General features: G+C 33.3%; 1 protein-coding gene across 2 annotated transcripts; it reads right to left on the minus strand.

Annotated features, from left to right (window-relative positions):
- Positions 1-12,271: 12,271 nt before the first annotated feature.
- On the minus strand, positions 12,272-15,230 carry LOC122592284 (guanylate kinase 2-like). Of its 2 annotated transcripts, XM_043764473.1 has the most exons (11): positions 15,070-15,230; positions 14,535-14,569; positions 14,344-14,451; positions 14,182-14,252; positions 13,949-14,078; positions 13,510-13,872; positions 13,251-13,372; positions 13,026-13,161; positions 12,900-12,945; positions 12,722-12,809; positions 12,272-12,588 (listed from the first exon to the last, which is right to left on the minus strand). In XM_043764473.1, exons 2-11 carry the CDS (start codon positions 14,535-14,537, stop codon positions 12,501-12,503), a joined length of 1,155 nt encoding a protein of 384 aa, XP_043620408.1. In that variant the 5' UTR covers positions 14,538-14,569; positions 15,070-15,230; the 3' UTR covers positions 12,272-12,500. The 2 variants fall into 2 exon arrangements, with proteins under 2 accessions (XP_043620408.1, XP_043620409.1); XM_043764474.1 differs by lacking the exon at positions 14,535-14,569 and having other exon boundaries at positions 15,070-15,229.
- Between the last annotated feature and the right edge of the window lie 5,206 nt (positions 15,231-20,436).

The following is a 20,436-nucleotide window of genomic DNA, read 5'->3' on the forward strand; positions in this document are numbered from 1 at the left end:
ATCCAGACTTAGAGCTCAAAGTGACCGGATACTGTGATGCTGGATTTCAAACTGATAAAGATGACACGAAGTCTCAATCAGGATTCGTCTTCGTTCTAAACGGAGGAGCTGTGGACTGGAAAAGCAAGAAGCAAACCACAGTTGCCATGTCTGCAACAGAGTCTGAGTACATTGCCGTCTCAGAAGCCGCAATGGAAGCAGTCCGGATAAGGAAGTTCATTAGTGGGCTTGACGTGATCCCCTCAAATGAATTACCCACTGATTTGTACTGTGATAATACCGGTGCATTAATCATTGCCAACGAACCCGGAGTTCAGAAAGGGGCTAGACATTATGCTAGACGATATCACTATGTTCGTGAGCAGATCGAACTAGGGGAGATCAATTTACTCAAAGTTCACAAGATTTTAACTTAGCTGATCCTTTCACAAAAGCTTTGTCTAGTCCCGAGCTTGAAAGGCATGCCGAGGGCATAGGACTTAAATTAGCTAGTTATTTCATGTAAATCTGTTGTTTCAGTATTTGGATAAGGGATATTGAAAACAATTTATATTTTCTATAATGAAATAAAGGACTTGATATATTTGATTTCATTCAATATTAAATTGTGTCATATATTTACATGTTTAATCCTTGAATATTTTATTTAATATTTTTATATATTATTAAATATTCTAAATTGTCCATTGTCGATTAATTATATGGGAATATAATTAAACGAAGACAAATGTGAGTGATTGGTTATATTCTTGGAATATGTAATGGATGGTTCCCACCAAACTCACATGATATCCATAGTGGATGCATATCAGAATACCCCACTAACGAATTATCACTTTATGGATCGTCGTCATTAAGTGAAATTCGTAAATGGTTACTTTTATTGATCCTTTGACTTGAGATACAAGTAGGTCAGCATGTATGAATCTCACTTACTAGATGTAGTTCTAACTCACCTGAATAAGGGAGTACATAAAGGGCTATTTTCAGAAAGCGTCGTGAAATATGATGACTGACACGTGTAGTCAATATAGGATTTGTTCCTTTAATTTAAAAGTTGAAACATGATACCATTTGGCGCCCTCATTAGGACTAATTAAGATGTTTGCATGGCCGTACCCAAATAAATCCAGATGGTTCTCGATTATATTTGGTAATCATTAATTAGTGATAGAATGAGAAACATAATTGTTAAATTATGAAATGACCTTGATCCATATTCATAAGGTATCTGAACAAATTGATAATAAATGCCTTAACTATTTAAAACTATACTTAAATGTTTTCGGGAGCATTGGCGTGTTGCTAGACGCTAACCAATGTTATTACCTTCATTTGTTACGAGCTCAAGTGGGAGCTGTTAGAATATGATCACGTAAAATGAACATATGTCTGAAAAGTATTTAAGCCTACGGGGTCACACCTCAACGTGAATGTAACTATAATTAATTAATATATTAAATGTAATTTATTAATTAATTTGATCACGAAAAACTAACGGTCATCTGTTAAATGTTAATAGTTAACGGTACTTAACTGACGGACTTAACGGAGGAGACAATTGTGATTAAATGAAAAATTAAGAAACCCTCTAGAAGCTTCCTAGAGGGGGACGGCCAAAACATAAGGATTTTTAGAAAACCCTAAACTTGTTTTTCAAGTTAAACTTTGGCTATAAATACAAACCTTTTTCTTAAGTTTTTCATACACACAATTATTAAGGTTTTCTAAAACCCTAAAATTCTCTCCTCCTCCCTCTCTCTTGGCTTCGGCCGTTCCTCACAAAAACAAAGGGTTTCGGGTTTTGTTTGGTTCGTGTGAAAGGGTATTAACAAAGGGTTGTTTGTTCGTGATCAAGTACTAGCATACGTACGTTCCAACGTTGTGTGTGCAATCGTAGAGAGGTTATTTTAAACCTTGTTCTTGTTTTAATCTCTCCAATATAAGGTACATATTCTATACTTTGGTTAATTAATTAAACTGTATAGATCTTGTCTTCCGTTGCATGCTTTGTGATTTGATTCGATAAATAGTTATATAACCCAACACAAAATTCATTTATTTATGGCATTGGAATAGAGGTTCCCTAGCATCCTCAACCTTCACCAGTCCAAAATGTAGTACAACAAAATTCAATTATTTATGGCATTGGAATAGGAGTTCCCTAGCATCCTCAGCCTTCATCAGTTCAATATGCAGTACAAGCAACAAAAAGCGAAGGTAACCTGCAAATTTAAACAAAACAAAAGAAACAATAAGTTTACATAAGATGCGAAATGTTCTGATCCTACTTCAAGTTGTAGTTAGAAAATTAGTAATGCAAAATGTGACCAACAAATCAGATGATCAATGCACCTACAGGTATTACATCAAGACTCATGAGACTATCCAAGTGGTAAGGGGACACACAAGTGCTCATAGGTGAAAATGTTTTGAACGGAAAAAGAGATTCAAGCCAATTTGACAACTAAACAAGCACAAGGCACAGACATCATCGAATACAAGCTCTCGTTTTGATTGAACAATAAGCTTGTCTATATCATGGAAACATTGTAAAATGACATTGTTGAGTCCCATCATGATTATCGTAGGATCAAAACAAACATAATGTTGGCTGATAATCAAATTGTTTTCCAAACAAGCACAAGTCATGATATGTACAATTTTACTCTAGCCAAAGACCCAAATGTTGAGCAAAAGTATTGTACCATTTTGTAATTGTTGAGCCGTCATCTAGATTATAGACCCATATTGGTGAATACTAACAAGTTTAGGGACTTACAATTGATGCCAAAGAACTACAACAAATGCACATCGGAAGATATATTTAGAAGTGACTATAAGCACACTTAGCCCTATGAATTCGAGAATGAAAAAAAAAAAGAGGCAAATCATAAAAAAGCTTATCATTGGTTATACACGAATATCAGCCCAGACATCCTGGTTTCATCGTTTGAACCCAAACTTTCTTCACAAATGTTACATATTTCACTTGTACTTCATTCTAGTTATACTCCGTGTTTTTTAAAGTAGGAATTACTTTGAATTGTGTACATCTTATTTGTTGTTTTCTGGTATATAAAGTTAGAAGTATTAGCCAGCTTGTCAAGTTTCACCCTCCCACATTTTTTGAATGATACATCAAAAATAGGTTGTTGTACTGGCTGAACCTTATGAGGAACTTGTTGGAATATGATCACGTAAAATGAACGTATGTCCGAAAAGTATATAAGCCTACGGGGTCACACCTCAACGCGAATGTAACTATAAATTGATTAATATATTAAATGTAGTTTATTAATTAATTTGATCACGAAAAACTAACGGAGGTTCGTTAAAAGAGTTAAAAGTTAACGGTACTTAATTAACGGACTTAACGGAGAAGAGTTGGAATTAGGAAACCCCTCTAGAATGTTCTTGGGGGGGGGGGGGGGGGGGGGACGGTCGACCAAAGGGTTCTAAAACCCTCAAGACTTGGCCATTAAGTTTCATAAGCCTATAAATAGAAGCCTAGGTTAATTGTTTTTCACACACAATTAATTAGGTTTTCTAAAACCCTAAAAATCTCTTCTCTCCTCCTCTCTCTTGTTTCGGTCGACTACCACAAGAAAACAAAGGGTTTTTGGGTTTTGTTTGGGTCGAAATTCAAGAGCAAAAACAAAGGGTTGTTCGGTTCGTGATCAAGTACTAGCATACATACGTTCCAACATTGAGTGTGCAATCGTAGAGAGGTTAAGTTAAACCTTGTTCTTATCTTCAATCTCTCCATTATAAGGTACAAATTCTATACTTTGGTTAATTAATTAAACTACATAGATCTTGTTTTCCGTTGCGTGCTTTGTGATTTGTTGTGATAATTAGTTATATAACCCAACAGAACTCCTTAACATGATGGAGATATAGGATGATAAGGCTATTATACGACAAAATATGTTTCTCAACATCATATCAGAGTTGCAGTTATATGAGAGGCTTTTGGATCGAACAAAACATTTGAAGGTGTGGATTAGCTATGCAAAGTTTGAAGCATCTGCCATGGAAGAGGCAAAAGAACAGGAAGATCTACCTGAAAATGTCCTCAATGAGCAGAGGAAACTTTGCATTGAGCGTGCCAGAACTGTATTTGAAAATGCAATAAACTATTATAGAACATCTGAGCTGAAAGATGAGAGAGCCATGTTACTTGAGGAGTGGCTAAATATGGAAAGCACTTTTGGTGATTTGGGTGACAGAGAGCTGGTGCGTGTCAAACTTCCCAAGAAACTAAAAAAGAAAAGGCAATTAGAGATGAATGATGGTCCTTCTGGGTATGACGAATACATTGACTACATATTCCCAGAAGAATCGGAAGCGTCAAATTTAAAAATTTTAGACCAAGCATACAAGGTAAGACTAGGTGTGACTAAGCAGAAGGTTCATGAGAAGATGATGATTCAGATTAGTCACACCTAGTCTTACCTTGCCTCCACATTAATTTAGTGATAATCATGTTTATCAAATAATAGTTGTACTGATAATAGTTGATTTGTTGCTTACTCATTGTACTGATAATCATGTTTATCATATGTAACTATAATATTTGTATACATGTGAAAATAAAGCCCATAGCTTTTTGACTGTTAATATTTAATGATGGTAAAAACTGTTATGCCCATTTTATGTAGTTGTTGAGATTCCATAATTTAGTGAATTGATGTTGGTATAACCAGCAGCGGATTTTTTGACAAGAAATGATTGACACATTATTGTTTTTTTTTTTTTTAAACTTTTAGTATAAAGAAGCAAAACAAATATGGCAGCGATGAAACCAAGGAAGGTGAGGAGAGCCACTAGAACAGGCCCACAAGATCAGGATCACTCTTTCATCAAAGAATGTTCAGAATTATCTTGAAAAAGGTATTACCTTTTTCCAATCATGGCTTTGCTAATTGTTTTGTAGATTATTTGTCGTTGTCGTAAACTATTCACGGCTTTAGATTTGTGTTGGATGAATTGTACGAAAATTTGCCCTTTATTAGAAGATTTTGCAATCAGTAGAAGAGTTGGATACGGAAAATGATATGAGTTTTCTTACAAGTGTCTCAAGTTATCAACCTGTGACCAAATGCTCACCAGAATAAATGTTATTATATTCATGTCATAATAAAACAACTAGATAAGTAGCTTTCAAGGAGCATTTGTTATTGAAAATCAGAACGAAAAAGTTACATAAACAATCTCAACCTAGAGTTGTACAGCTGCTCTCTGTTTCAATTAATACATCTTTTTTCTTGTCTTTAGGAACAAACACATGGGATAGATTTGAGCTTCGCGTCCACAAGCGGGTTATTGATCTTTTCAGTTCGCCAGATGTTGTGAAGCAAATTACCTCCATAACCATTGAACCTGGTGTTGAGGTTGAAGTTACCATTGCCGATCCTTAGATACATCACCTTTCTTTTACTCTTGTGTTGCAATGTCTGATTTCAGCGTTAAGGTTTTTTGATAGCCGTTTTATGTATGTCTCTTACCATTGCAATTTTGAGGATCCACAATTGACATGGGGGAAAGTTGACCTGTTTTCATTATTCTTTTATGTTTAATAACTTGAAATGCATTCTCCATCTATTCAATACTTTTGTTGGTTTCTATAACATATACTTATATGTGAATCTCAAGTTAAACTCGTGGTATGACCCGACTTGGGAAGAACCAATTCAAATCGGTCCAAGTTTTTGGTTCACACCTGATGTAAATATGTAACTGAAACTGAATCAGAACATAAATAAAAGACAAACCTGTGCAACAGAAAAGAAGTCTAGTACAACATTATGCAGAAAGCAATTTTCTTTGTACATGATTCTAAATATGGAAGTCAAATGGAAACTTGATTCAATCATGATTTACTAACTTTCTTTGTACATGATTCTAAATATGGAAGTCAAATGGATACTTGATTCAGTAATGATTTACTTACAGCACAAACATGTTAAGGGTTATACAAGTAGAATGAATGAGGGTACTCCAATAGTCCATTATATTGAAGAACCAGACAGCTATACGAGAGGCTTTTGGATCGAACAAAACATTTGAAGGTATGGATCAGCTATGCAAAGTTTGAAGCATCTGCCATGGAAGAGGCAAAAGAACAGGAAGATCTACATGAAGATGTCCTCAATGAGCAGAGGAAACTTTGCATTGAGCGTGCCAGAATTGTATTTGAAAATGCAATTAACTATTATAGAACATCTTAGCTGAAAGATGAGAGAGCCATGTTACTTGAGGAGTGGCTAAATATGGAAAGCACTTTTGGTGATTTGGGTGACAGAGAGATGGTGCGTGTCAAACTTCCCAAGAAACTAAAAAAGAAAAGGCAATTAGAGATGAATGATGGTCCTTCTGGGTATGAGGAATATATTGACTACATATTCCTGGAAGAATCGGAAGCGTCAAATTTAAAAATTTTAGAGCAAAGCATACAAATGGAAGCAGCAGAAGAAGCAGAAGGTTCATGAGAAGACGATGATTCAGATTAGTCACACCTAGTCTTACCCTGCCTCCCCATTCAGTATCTAGTCTAGTTTCATGGTTGTTGAGCTCTAATCAGTTTGGATCGTCATCTTCCTGGTATCTCAATTAGAAAGACTACAAGCTTAAGGGAATTTATCAGTAAAGTTAATATCTTCACATGGTATGTTTTTTACGAAGGCCTTATCTTCAGATCGGTTCATGTTGTTGCGATCCAAGCTAAGAGTCGCACAACGGCCTTAGCTTGAGGGGACGTATTAAGATAGTATTAGTTTACATATTATTAGTTTCCATGTATTAGGTTAGTAGACTCTATAAATATAACCTCTTGTAATCCTCATTATCATAATTCAATACAATAACCTACAAGATTTTTGATGTTACACCTATTTCATCACAATGTATGTAACATTCAATAGTCCGAACTACACTTAACAAGAAAAGCCATCAATGAACAAGACATATGGATCTGTATTTCCCATTTTTCATGTACTTCAGCTATCTAAGACAGAATCAAGTCATCCATTGTCTACATTTCAAGAATATCAGCTATCAAAAACAGAATCAAATATTCTGAAGTCACAAAACGCATGGTTTATACGATAAAAGAAAGCACAGCCACTAAAACATCATATTGTGAGTCAGAAATTCTTCCACACCTAAAGCATATAGCTTGTTACGACTATTTGTAGATGATTCGTATAACCAGTGTCATCATCATTATTACCATCCTAACTCTTCAAAATATAGTAGAAGATGCACTGATGCAGCGACTACAGGAAACCTGGTTTAGGACCACATGGGTCTCAAATAACAAACAAACTGACAAAAGTCTAAACGGACTGAAGCCTCCTTTTCCTGCTACTTGCTCGAGTTCCAGTTCCAGCACCAGCTCCATCCTTATCTGTGTCATCTTTTTTCCTTCCCTTAAGTCTCTTACACACTTCCTCTGTATCTGCTTCCAAACCTTCAGAAACATCACTTGTTTTGGCCATTCCTTTGCGTTTTTTGTTAGCGTTTGCTGATTCAGACTCCAAAGCAACATCCACCTCCCTCACTTTGCTTCCTGACCTTAGAGAATAATGACTAATGACAACATTATCTTTCCATCCTCCCATGCCTCTTTTAGCAGATTCCTTTATTGTAATTCCTTTAGCTTTTTGTGTTATCGACTCCACCTCATCCTTAATCGGACTATCCTTCATTCTCTGAATTTTGAGTTCCACCTCATCAATAGCCGGACTATCCTTTTTGCTCTGCTTCTGCTTTTTAGCTTCCACGGGCCTCTTACCTCTGGCTTTTTCCTTGGCCAGATCTGCACCAGATCTTAACTCTCGCAGTGTGTTTTTCTTCTCTCCGCTGTCAGTATCGTCTGAGTCCATTTTCTTCCAACACTTTCTTTACTATTATGAAAAAATCTTGAATTTTTATTGAAACAGCTTGAACCACTATTATTCCTGAAACAGTACTAAGGATCGTAAGAAGTTGAAGAAACAAATAAAGCATGAATTATAAGAACATGAGATGAAATATAAATGTAGAATGAAAGCACACAGTTATGGAATCAAAGCAGATCAAGCAATTGAACTGCGTAAAACATATTATACCCCAAACATTTCAAGTATCTGCATAACGTGGCAACGAAAATTGGGAATCGCTAATATGCATTAGTAAAGAAAGACACAGAGAATTAATGATAGTGGATTAAGATCTTCATTAACATCTAATGGCAAATTCAGGATTCCTAAAAGAGCGACAAACAACAAAATAACACAGAAAGCAAGACTACGATTAGTACAGAAATAGAGTGCTTATGCTATGGATGCCGAATGAATGTAGCTTTAGTAGATTACCAACAGTGGAAGATCAAATGCTCGATATTAACAGTGAATCAATGTTGCTGGAAGTATTATTCGGTATTTCCTTACAGAGATCGTTCGTTATAATTCCTTTGGATAAAGATAGCTAAAAACAAGAATTAGAAAACAGTAAGAGTTTTTATATGCAGAAACTTAAAAGATACTCAACAAACTAAAACTTATAATAGGATCTCAACTTAGATAAACCACTGACAAACATAAAACATGATGGATAAAAGAATCAGAGTCCAATAAAGAAACTGCAGAATGGATGTAACACCGTAAAGTTTTCAAGTAGTGACAAAGAATGCAGAAAAGATATCAAAATGCCTAAAAATCTTCATTAGCATTTTAATAAGCAGCAACGGTTAATCAAATATCTTAATAACTACTATATCTTCAAACTATTTTAAAACCTTCGTATTTAAGATGATGTTGATGTCAATTAAGCCTAAAATTTACTGAAAAATACCAACTATAAAAACGTTTTCTCTGCCTAAAATTCACATAGAAAGAGAATACGAAAGGTTGATCCTGGAAATATGAGGATTACATGTTATGTGGTCTTAGACATTGGATTTGAAAACTGAGAATTGAAATCCTAACTGCAAATATTTTTTTAATTCTTGATCATTGAACATTTAAATCCTATATCAAACTGCTACTGTATAGTAAATGAAACTCAAATGTCCAAGATTCATCATCTTGGTCAAATTTTGAACACCAAATCGGGTCAACAATCCAAATAAACATTGTTATTACCCAAAAAGATTCATGTATCTGCGCGCAGAATATGCCTACGGTAATTAAATAACACAAGTAACATACTGGTAACGATGAACGTAGAAAGGAAATCAGAACGGGTCAACAACATGTTCATTTTCACAAAAATCTCACAAAATCCAATCAGAACTACAAATTCTCAATCCATATATTCAATATTTCTGAAAGAGTCCAAAACAAAAAGGAAAAACTTATTAAACTACTCTAAAACAAAACTGAATTTATGAAATTATGAATCCATATAGAAATCGAAAGCCAGGACACGAAATTCAAACAACATAACATTATGCAAGTAATTGATCAAGAAAAGTAGAGAGATCGAGTACCTGCCGATCCTACAGATGACGATTAAATGTAGCAGTCTTATATCGCCAACATTTCCAAATCGAACTCTCCAAGTATATATATGTTGTATCTTGCATTATCAAAGAAACATTCGTGTCAGTTATATAAACAGAATATATATATAGATATAGATATAGATATAAAGATTATTCAATTAAACAAGAATAATGAAAATAGATCAGAGTTGAGAGATAGTATTGATTACCTGTGATTGAAGAATGAAAGAATGTAACTGCAACAGTTGAAGATTTTATATATACTGTGAATTGTAACAGAACGTATATATATCTATATGTATTTACAGTTATTAGATGTAAGTATATGTGTGATGTATTTGAGGGGGGAAGAAAGAAAGAAAGAGTGTGAGTGGGGGGCGGTTATGTCAGTTACAAACGGTCTAACAGAATTTAGAGCGGGAAATCTAGTTACTGTATATTGATTTGTACACGTGGACTACACCCGTTGAATCTTCTAGAAGCACACCAGTCAAGCCTTGGGCTTTGTACACTTTTGGTCTATACTTTTACAGTTTTACCTCTTAATTTTCACTTTTATTGACACACTTTTGATTTGAAGGGTATATCAGAATAATTTTGAAAAGTTTTGTACACGTGGATCACTATGGGTCGGGAGTGGGATATTCGGCATATATGTGACCACGATACGAAAAGTAATTATGTTATTTCATTTTTTTTCTAAACTACATCTATCGATATGTATGCTAAATTTATTTAATTTAATGTGCGATTACTTTTTTTTCTTTAATTATGTTGAAGTTTTTATCTAATAAGTGAAACAGAAATCTCTATTAACTAACTATACTTTTAATTGAAAGCAACTATGTTTCTTGTTAAGAAAATATGTTTCTAACAAAATAAGCATTTAGCAAAATTATCAAAGGAAGAATGGTGATGGTGCTGTTTTTTGTTTGATAGAAAACCACATCATATACTAATTTTTTTAATTCATTAAATACAAAAAAAAAAAAAAAAAAAAAAACAAAAAAAAAAACAAAAATTGTATATTGATTTTCTAGTAACTCTTTAGTCGCCCTTGTGGCCTTGTTAACGTTGCCAAACTTTTGGGTGTTATTCGGTACTTCAACTTCTGAAACACCAAAAAGGTCCATGTTAAATAAAAACTTGGACTTTGTTGTTCAAGTCTCGTGGATTTGGCCATATAGGCACCATTGTTTAAGGAGTAGATTTCCTGTTCTTCACACGTCTCTTCATAGTAGGTGCCTAATTTACATGGATTTAGAACGATATTATTAGTCTGACCAAGGAAATGATAATTTTTTCCTTGATTAGACTCCGACGTTAAAATAACTATATAATGAATGAATAGTGATGAAATAATGATAGAAATAAAGTATATAATGGGTGAATAGTGATCGACTGTCTTAATTGTGATGACTTTGATTGTTGCTTCCTTTTATATACATTTTTCATATAAACTAGGCAATTGAATATAAATTAAACTAGTTTTGTATCCGCACGATGTGGCGGGACATAGGAAAAAAAGCTGGTTAATTTGGAGAGGGAATAGGGAATTTAAAAGGGTAAAATAGGGAATTTAAAGGTAGAGTATTTAATTTGGAGATGGGTAGTTTGTTTATATAGAGAGTATATTAAAAGGGTAAAATAGGGAATTTAAAGGTAGAGTGTTTAATTTGGAGATGGGTAGTTTGTTTATATAGGGAGTATATTAAAATGGTAAAATAAGGAATTTAAAGGTAGAGTGTTTAATTTGGAGAAGGGTAGTTTGTTTATATAGAGAGTATAGATAGAAATAAAAAAAACACTCTAACACAACTCATGGATGCAACCACCGATGGCTTCAATATGAGCGGACCACTAGCCACACCCAATGGAGTTGCCTGGTGGTGATGGTGAAAACAGGCCGGCCACGAGTGCCACATGGTGACACCGCAACTCTGCTAGAGCTCTTATTGAACTACTTCCGGTGTTCGTTTGGTAGTACGTTACCACTACACCTTGTTAAAGAACCTATGTTCCCCGTGCACTTTCCAAAGTTGAAACGTAAATTTCATTTTAAGTTTTCTGAACAATGAAAAATAGATTAATGATATTCATTTTCACAAGTTGAATTTCTCATCGAATACGGGTCATAACACAAATCACAAGTAATTTCACTACTTTAGGACTGTCCCAATGTAGACCCACCCACTACAAGACAAAATCAGGTTAAATCAAGACCAGTAATTTCAAATAAACAGTCATCCATCAAGATAAGATAACTGATTTACATGTATATATGCGTGTTGTGATTGGTGAAGCATCAATTTTTTGTTCTCCGGTCACATGTTTAACAGTTGAAAGCAGCCAACTGCCAGTATATATGAAGTCTGACCAATTCCAGAATGCCTAGTCAGCATTTTTAAGGTCCAACACACCAACAGACAAAAGATCTTGGTGTTCTGGCCTGCTGGGTCCTTGTTTGTCTTCTTATCATGCCTTTTACATAATTTATTGCTTAATAGATTGCAAGATCTATGCAGTTCATCAAACAAATCGCCTTTTTCAAACACATACAAAAAAAATACTCGTAGTACTAAATAATAAAATACTGTTTTTCAGGTAAATGATTTTAAAAATCACATATAAATTGGGGGAATATAATTAGAATTGAAAGGCCAAAAGTAAATTAGTTCATGTCACGTTTGCACAATAAAAGAATATAAAAAATTAACGACTTCAAAACAGAAACATTCATAATTCAGATTGCAGCTAACTTATATATGCAGGATCAAGATATATGGCTAAGATTCATATCTTTTCTCATTTTTCATTCTTCAAATCAAAATTTGATAATATCAGAAGTTACTACATCCTAAATTAAATGATTATAAAAACCACAAAAAAAAAAAAAAAAAGAGTCTAACTAAGAGTTGCTTTGATTCGTCTTCATTAAAATAAATTTGGTAAATTAATGACTTAAGTTTGTCTCAATCGTATACGTTTAGAAACTTCAGTTGTTTACAGCTTATGTCAGCTTATCAAGAGCATAAATATCTAGTCCTCTCGTCCGCCCAGGCGCACCTCCTTTCATTGAAGATAAATCAAGGACAATCCTGTACGAAAACGTCCATTTATTAGTTACCAAGTCTTGATATGATATACTGACTTTTGTGAAGTGACTGCACATATGTTATTTCTGATACATTTAAACTCGTTTAGAACCAGCGTGTTGCATTATATACTTACTTTTGTTCAGCAGTCCCACGGTTTATCACAATCTTTTCATTGATTTGGGACAACGAGAGGTCCACAGGCAAATCAAACACCTTAGTAGCTGTAATTACAATGCAATACCCCATAAGTGCCATATAAATTTGCATAAGCAATAGCATATAACCAAATGTCTAAATCTTCATACACTTACTAGTTTCTGGGGCAGCATTCATTTTCTCACTAAGACCCAAGACATTCTACAACAATATCTCAAATGTTTAAGTAAATTAAACAAATATTTAAATCATTGTATTAAAGAGCTTGAATGTATATTCACCTTAAGTCTCTCATAACAAGCTTCAAGATCATCGTTCACCAATATATGATCAAAAAGTCCTGAAGTGTTTCCTTGTTCAAGTTCAGCCTTGGCATTTCTAAGTCTTTTCTGGATTTGTTCTTCCGTTTCAGTTCCTCTGTTGACCAAATCAAAGAACTTGTTTAGTGAAAAACGAACAAAAGAACAGCCCTGGTTTGTCAACATGTCCAATAATAAAGCTCAAACCTTGCACGAAGTCGCTTCTCAAGCTCTTCAAAAGAAGGTGGACTAACAAAGATGAATATAGCTTCAAGTGAACTCGCCCTCACAGACCTTGCTCCTTGAACATCGATATCAAGAATGCATCTCTACAGAAAACAAAACTCAAAAGATTAAACATACATGGATGCTTGTATCTTTATTGTGTCTGTTCATTAGGTATGTATAATCTCATATTTATAAACAATAGTGAAAACAAGTTGATAAACACAAGAAATATAGACACCTTTCCAGCATCAGCAACTACATCAACAGCTTCTATACTAGTCCCATAAAGATTTCCGTGGACTGCTGCAAATTCTAGAAATTTCCCAGATTTGATTTCTTCCTCCATAACGTTGCGTCCGGTGAAATGATAATGCACCCCATTTTGCTCCTTCTCCCTTGGAGCACGAGTTGTGTGGCTAACCGAGAATCCAAACAATGTCGGGAAATCTTTCATCAACATATTAATCAGTGTACCTTTACCAACCCCAGAAGGCCCACTGATCACAACGGGTCGCTCAGTATCACCAATAACACCCTTGCTCCAAGCAACTACTTCTGTTTCAAATTTCTTCTTTTGGTCCCGTATGAATTGTGTATCCACCTTATAAAGCAAAACAAACATTAACTTTAAAAAATCAAAAAACTTGTAAACCACACAGTATTTAAGAAACACCAACCTCAAGAAACCAAACAGATTCATTAGATTTCGAATCATGTTTGGTGATCAAGATTCTATCTTTATTCAAAAGCAAACTTGAATGACCTTTAAGTGTCTTTGGTTTAGTTCCTAGAACGGTTGGAATCACCCTATACATGACAAACAGCAAGATCTTAATGGCATGAAATTGTCACTATTACAATTCAATATGAAGCAAATTCAAAGGTAAAAAAAAGGTACTCAAAAACTCACCATTTACTGGTTGACTTGTCGAGTATACGCATTCCACTAGATGTTGGATCATCAGTGCCACCAATGACATACTGATTACAGAATAGGAAATATGTCTAAAACTTGGGACAAGGGGCATTTAAAGAAAACTAAAATGCAACAGAGTTTATGTCAATATCATACTATTTTGTTTCCAATAACAACGGCTGTTTCGCAGTCAGTGAGTTTCAGATCAAACCCACTCAAATATCTCTTTTGCATATCATCAAGAAAAAAAGCTGGAGCTTCTCCCTAATTTCAAAATCAACCAATAGAAAAGTTAAAAACTTTGAACATAATTTCATAAAAAGACTCATCATAGAGATTCCACTCACCATTAATACAAGTTCTTCAAGACTAAAGATTCAACCTGATGAAATGAACTATTAGCATTTAAATAAATAGACAAAAAAACACATGCCCACTTGGACATTTTCAAGATCTTTCAAGGAAACTACATACAAAAAGTATTTTTCTTATTTGTTTGTTTGGACAACTATATCTAAATTCCAACATGTAATACAAGATAGGCGGCGTACATCTGGGTCTAAACTGGCATTCCGGTGGGCTCAATGCATAAATAATTAATTTAAATATTAACATATATGTATGTATGAACATAAAAAAAACCCAAAACCTAAAATATATATATCCCAACAATGCAATGAACACAAATTAAAGATAAACAGATACAAAACTATGAATATAAGCATTAAAAATGGCAATTCATGAAAAATATACAAACAGCCTACAAAACAAATTTTGATTTGAAACCCAGACAACCCACATATAAAAATCAAAACTTTTCAATAACCCACCAAAAATTAGCTGGAAATGAAGCTAAAAAAGCAAAAAGTTTATGAGTATTACCTGAATTTGAGCAATATTAATAGGCTTGAACAAAATCTGAAAATAGGTTAATAAAGTGGCAAAGATTGAGTGTGATAGAGGATTATAAAAGCAAGATCTCAATAATATAAAAAGAATATATGTAACTTAGGATTATGAAAGTGAAGATGGCGGAAGAAAGAAGTGATGATATATATAAGAAGAAGAGAATGTATTTTGTATAGAGATGCATACATATTTTTATTTATTTTTTATTTATATTTGTGGAGAGAAATAGGAAAAGGGAGATTGAGGGGGGAGAAAGGGGGGATGTTTTCTTTGGTCTCATTTGGTTCAACAAAGAAATTTGTATACTTTTTCTTGCCCTTTTTCTTTCTTTCTTTTTTTTTTAAATAAAATAAAATTTGACTATAGACTTATAGATTATTAGATTTTCTAGACTAACGTTTTTAAATTTTTTTGTGTTTATTTTTTTTATATTGGGTTAAAGTTTTGCAACTTTTGTATTTATCATTTTCATATTGGATGTATATATCTATTTTTATTTTATTTTATTTCTTGTAATAGTTTTGTTTTGAAAGATTTGTATTTTGAAAAAAAATAAAATAAAAATATTACTCCAATATTTTTTATGGGGCGGTTGTATTTATTTGTGAAGAACTAGGAAGATTCTTTGGTGGCCCATAGAAAAAGTTTATGTAGAGGAGGAAAGTAGGGTATCCCACCACTTGGATATATCCATTAAATTGTGAAATGTGAAAACTAAATAAACCGATTATATACAATCCGTTAAAATGTGAGGATTTGTGAAAATATTATTTGATTTTGAATTTTCTGAATAATTTTAAATATAATTTAACAGATAACTTTATGATTTTTTCAATTTTCACTCGTAAAAAAATATACACGTATATTTAAAAAGTGGTATATATATAAATGTGTTCTTAGATTTATCAAGTGATATTAAAACAATGAGAGAAGCTTGGGTACCACGGTCTTGTCACCCCTACGGCCCTACTTACCTTGAGTCAATGAGGTTTTTCTTACAACGAGCCTTTGAGCGATGAGTGTTCTTTTGAAATTATTACACCGAGAATCCAAGATAGTGTTTGGAGGGTGTTCGTTCATGCCAAATTTGATAAATATGAAATAATTACTTTCAATCTCGAATATATTTGTAAATTGACAAACTAACTTAAAATAACTACCTGACTTAACGTGAGGAAAAAAATAGACTAGAAAAGACGATATGTCAACGGTATACAATGACAACGTTGATGAAATGTGACGTATAATAAGGTATTTTAGGTAGCAGCTTCGATTTATCATAGCTATGGAGCAAGAAGATTTATACTCGGATGTGTGTTTTGTAATCGGCAAATGTTAATAAATGCGTTTTTAACCGGTGATTTTTTTACTAAAACGTCACACGTGGTATTATGTTGCCACGCTTTTAAACTTTGGTTAATGATAATTGAATGAAAACCATGTATGGTTGTTAGTTGAATAGAAAGATTTTTCATCACATTTTCTACCAAAATTTTTAAAAGAGATTCATTTTGTCATATTTATACTATTCATAACCGTTCATCCTTTTACCTACACTTTTTCCTGTCATATCAGCATCACGTTCTTATATCTTTTACCTTCTCCTTTTCTCCTTAACCATTCACCTATCATTGGGACCCCACTTTTATTTAAATAAAAACACAATACGTACCTTTTATTTCAAAGTAATATATTTAATATAGATATGAATATATTCTGTTAAATTTGTAAAGTGTCATGCTACCCAAGAATTATTCACAATGAAAATTATATATTGGTCAAACCTTGAAAAGATTCCTCTTATGGCCCACAAACTAGAAAATGAGTCGGTGATTGCATTCACCGATATACCGATTACCTAGTGTCTTCACCTACATGTAATAACAAGTTCACCTATTACGTGACATATATCACCATTTACTTAACCAACCCCTTACAATTGGTCTTCCAAATAGATAGCCACATTAGCTAGATTAGCATTATGTCATGTGTTTTGCCCATGGACTCAGTTGTAGTGTTGCACAACTTCATGCTTGACGACCATACTTTAATTGTTGAAAAGGAAATCATATTTGGTACAACTCTGGCCCAAATACACTTTGACTAAAAAACTTTGATATACTCCCTTAGATTTGGCGTCTCGCAAGTCGCAACATGTCACCCTTGATATGACGTTGCACTTATTTAACCTGCCATCAAACTATGCCTCTGGATGTAGACGAATCAAAAAAAAAAAAAAAAAACCAACAATTATTTATGTTTGTGGAAGTGCCGTCTCCGAAAATGTAAAAAATTTCAAAGACCTGACTCGTAAATATAAAATGGGCCCTCTAGACTAGCCAATTTAACGGCATATAAAATTTTAAATCATAAAACAAAATATACATTAAGAGTTATATATACTAAATTCAGAGTTTTGATATCATTAATTATATTATTTTTAAATCAAAACCTTAAAAATAAAAGGTTCAGTTATCAATAAAAAGATCACGTTACTTTACTTTAAATAAGTACCTTTTTTTATTAAACTTTCTTCCACAGTTACGCGACGATCTATATATTTTAAGTCTAGTAGTTGTAGAATTTCTATGAGATCAGGGGGCGAACTGTAGCTAATACAAACTTATATAATTTGATGAAAATCTTTTAATACTTGAAGGACTAACATGAAAAATATAGAAGAAGTTATACTTCTATACAGTCGTCTTCTTCCTGAGTATGCCTACGCGGCCGTCTTCTTCCTCAGTTTTACTTCCACACACCTGCTTAGTCGAAATCCATTGTGACTCACTTTTTGATGACCAAAATAACATTTCAACTCATCACTTTCTATTTCTTTTTTAATGATCGTCTCTTTCCGTTCACCGTCGTAGGTTCCGGCATCACCACTACCACTTGAAGGTAGTGGGCCCTCAGAAGGAGTAGACCCGGCTCAGTGGCACCCTTTGCACACACTCTGAGCCGGCCCTGGTTTGTGGTATCTATTTTCACCTCTTTTTTTCTATATACACTTCTTTAATGTGCAATAAATAGTTGTACATTAGACATTGTTTATTGTACATTGAGGAGTGGAAAAACGTATCATGTGACATGGATGTTTTTCTAAATACTTGACACTATTTATTTATATGATAATTTATTCAATTATGTTCAATTAACTAGATATTGAGTATTGACTCAACATACATGAAAGATTTTTTAGCAAAGAGTAAAAAAGTATAAAGTAAAAAATGGGTTGGAGCCCGTATCCAGTCCGCGAGAGATTGCGTGTGTGGACAATTGGTCCAAGTCCAACTACAAATTGACCCAAAGACCAATTCTAATTTAAATTCCCCCCATTCTTCACTGCAGACAGCGCCCGGTACCGACGTACCGTGTATGTGTGGGGTCTCACGTGAGCTGCAACAACTAACACACCATGTAAAGCATGTAACTACTCGTATCATTTTAATAGTTTGGTTATGATTGTTTGGTTAACTACTTTTTTATCACGTATTTTTTTAACAGTTAGTCGGTATTCGACATCAGGGAATACCTCACTGTATAATGGTGAAGCCTTGCACGTACTCTAAACTACGAGATGTAGACCATAAGCCGTTACAGGTGATTCAGGGAAAAAACCCACAGACTTATCACTCCTAAGAGTCGAACCCAAAATTTGTGGAAAAAACCAGAGATACATCTGCCATTTGAGCTAACTTCATTTACAATTTTTATCACGTATTCATTTAATTGTTTATATTACTATATCTATTTGGTTCGAATATACACTAATTACTAATTGTCTATTTTTACAAAAACAAACCCATTATATCATTTACTAAATATATTTCTAAAACGGATATTATGGACGACGGTGGCTGATGATGGACGACGGCGGTGGTTATTCACGAAAATAAAGGGGTTGTGTATTGTTTTGGTATATATAAAGAAAGAATATTTTGTGTGTTGTTTTGGAGAGAGAAAGAGAAAATGAGGATAATTAGTTTTGTTTTAAGTGAAATGGTAAAAGGGTAAAATTGCATGTCCCAAACATGAAAACTTTTCAACACCCCATATAATTTTTAATAGGAAGTATATATATATATATATAACCCTATAATTAATTATGCAATAGTTGGAACTTTTTTTTCCATCTCACCTATTATTACTTCGTTGTTTATCTTGTGTCATTCATCTTTTAGTTAGTCAGGTAATTAAACTAACAAAATATTTTTTATTCAATTCAATGGACATAACAAAGGTTGGTCATATAATGAGTTTTTGGATAACTATGTGACATATCCCTCTCCTTATAAATTATTAATGTGTCAATTTCATAGGGGTTTGGACTGTGTTTCACATGTTCCTTTTTGTTTCAAATATATGATATGTACGAAAAACTTAAGAAAAAAAAAAGATATATACAACTTGACGCGTATGTTGACTACTTTTAACTTGTTCTTGGTCATCACGTACCAATGTACCATACGTTAATTCTTATTTTGCAATGTCATGGATCATATCATCTTGGATTATGTGATCTTTGTAAGTTGTAGTCTACAGTATCACTTATTTATTTGCTTTAGCCTTTGTCTAGATGACATAATAACACAGTATATATAAAAATGATCGACAAACTTCAAATAGGGATTTACAAGGCTTAGGCTTATGTCCGCACAATATGGCGTCGGTGGGGTAGTAATGACGGTGGTGGGGGCGGCAACGGGGACGACGGTGGGAACGGCGGTGGAGTCGGCGATGGTGGTGAATGTAAAAGTAATTGAGGTTAAAAATGACAATATGGGTATTTTAAATGTTGAGTGATCTATATTGTATATTATTTTATTAAGGGTATCATATGTATATTAGATAGAAATGTTTAAATTAATGAATAAAAGATACAGGTATTTTTGGTTTTTAAAAACAAAAAGTTTAGGGGAAAAAAATGATTTGCTTTATTAGATAGTATATATGTTTAAATTTAATAATAAACTCAAAATATGTACTAAAGTTAAAGGTAATATGAAGAAAAAGACAAAACTTAACAAGTTTTAATTGCCCATAAATATATATATCTATTAAGAGAGTAGTTATCTTAACATTTTAAAACTTCTTTCAATTTAAAGCTATTTTTAAAAATTGACACATAAGCTTTTATCCCATGTGTCATTTTTATAAATTTTTATAATAGTTATCTTATTTAAACATATTTAATGAATTCCAAAAATTCTATATATGACAAAGATATTTTAATAAATTTTCATCAAAAATAAATATTAATAAACTATTTTGGGGTTTATGGAATTTTTTATGGTCATCGTTTGATTTTGAAAAAAAAAATATTATTTAGATTTTTAC

Source organism: Erigeron canadensis, chromosome 3, assembly GCF_010389155.1.
Source record: "Erigeron canadensis isolate Cc75 chromosome 3, C_canadensis_v1, whole genome shotgun sequence".
In the NCBI taxonomy this organism is placed as follows: domain Eukaryota; kingdom Viridiplantae; phylum Streptophyta; class Magnoliopsida; order Asterales; family Asteraceae; genus Erigeron; species Erigeron canadensis.

What these genes read in the sequence shown, in the direction of transcription:
- LOC122592284 (XM_043764473.1), bottom strand. An exon ending in TTGTTATTGGAAACAAAATA is followed by an intron (nt 14,253 to 14,343) that starts GTATGATATTGA and finishes TTCTGTAATCAG; the next exon opens with TATGTCATTGGTGGCACTGA. An exon ending in TAGTTGCTGATGCTGGAAAG is followed by an intron (nt 13,373 to 13,509) that starts GTGTCTATATTT and finishes TGTTTTCTGTAG; the next exon opens with AGATGCATTCTTGATATCGA.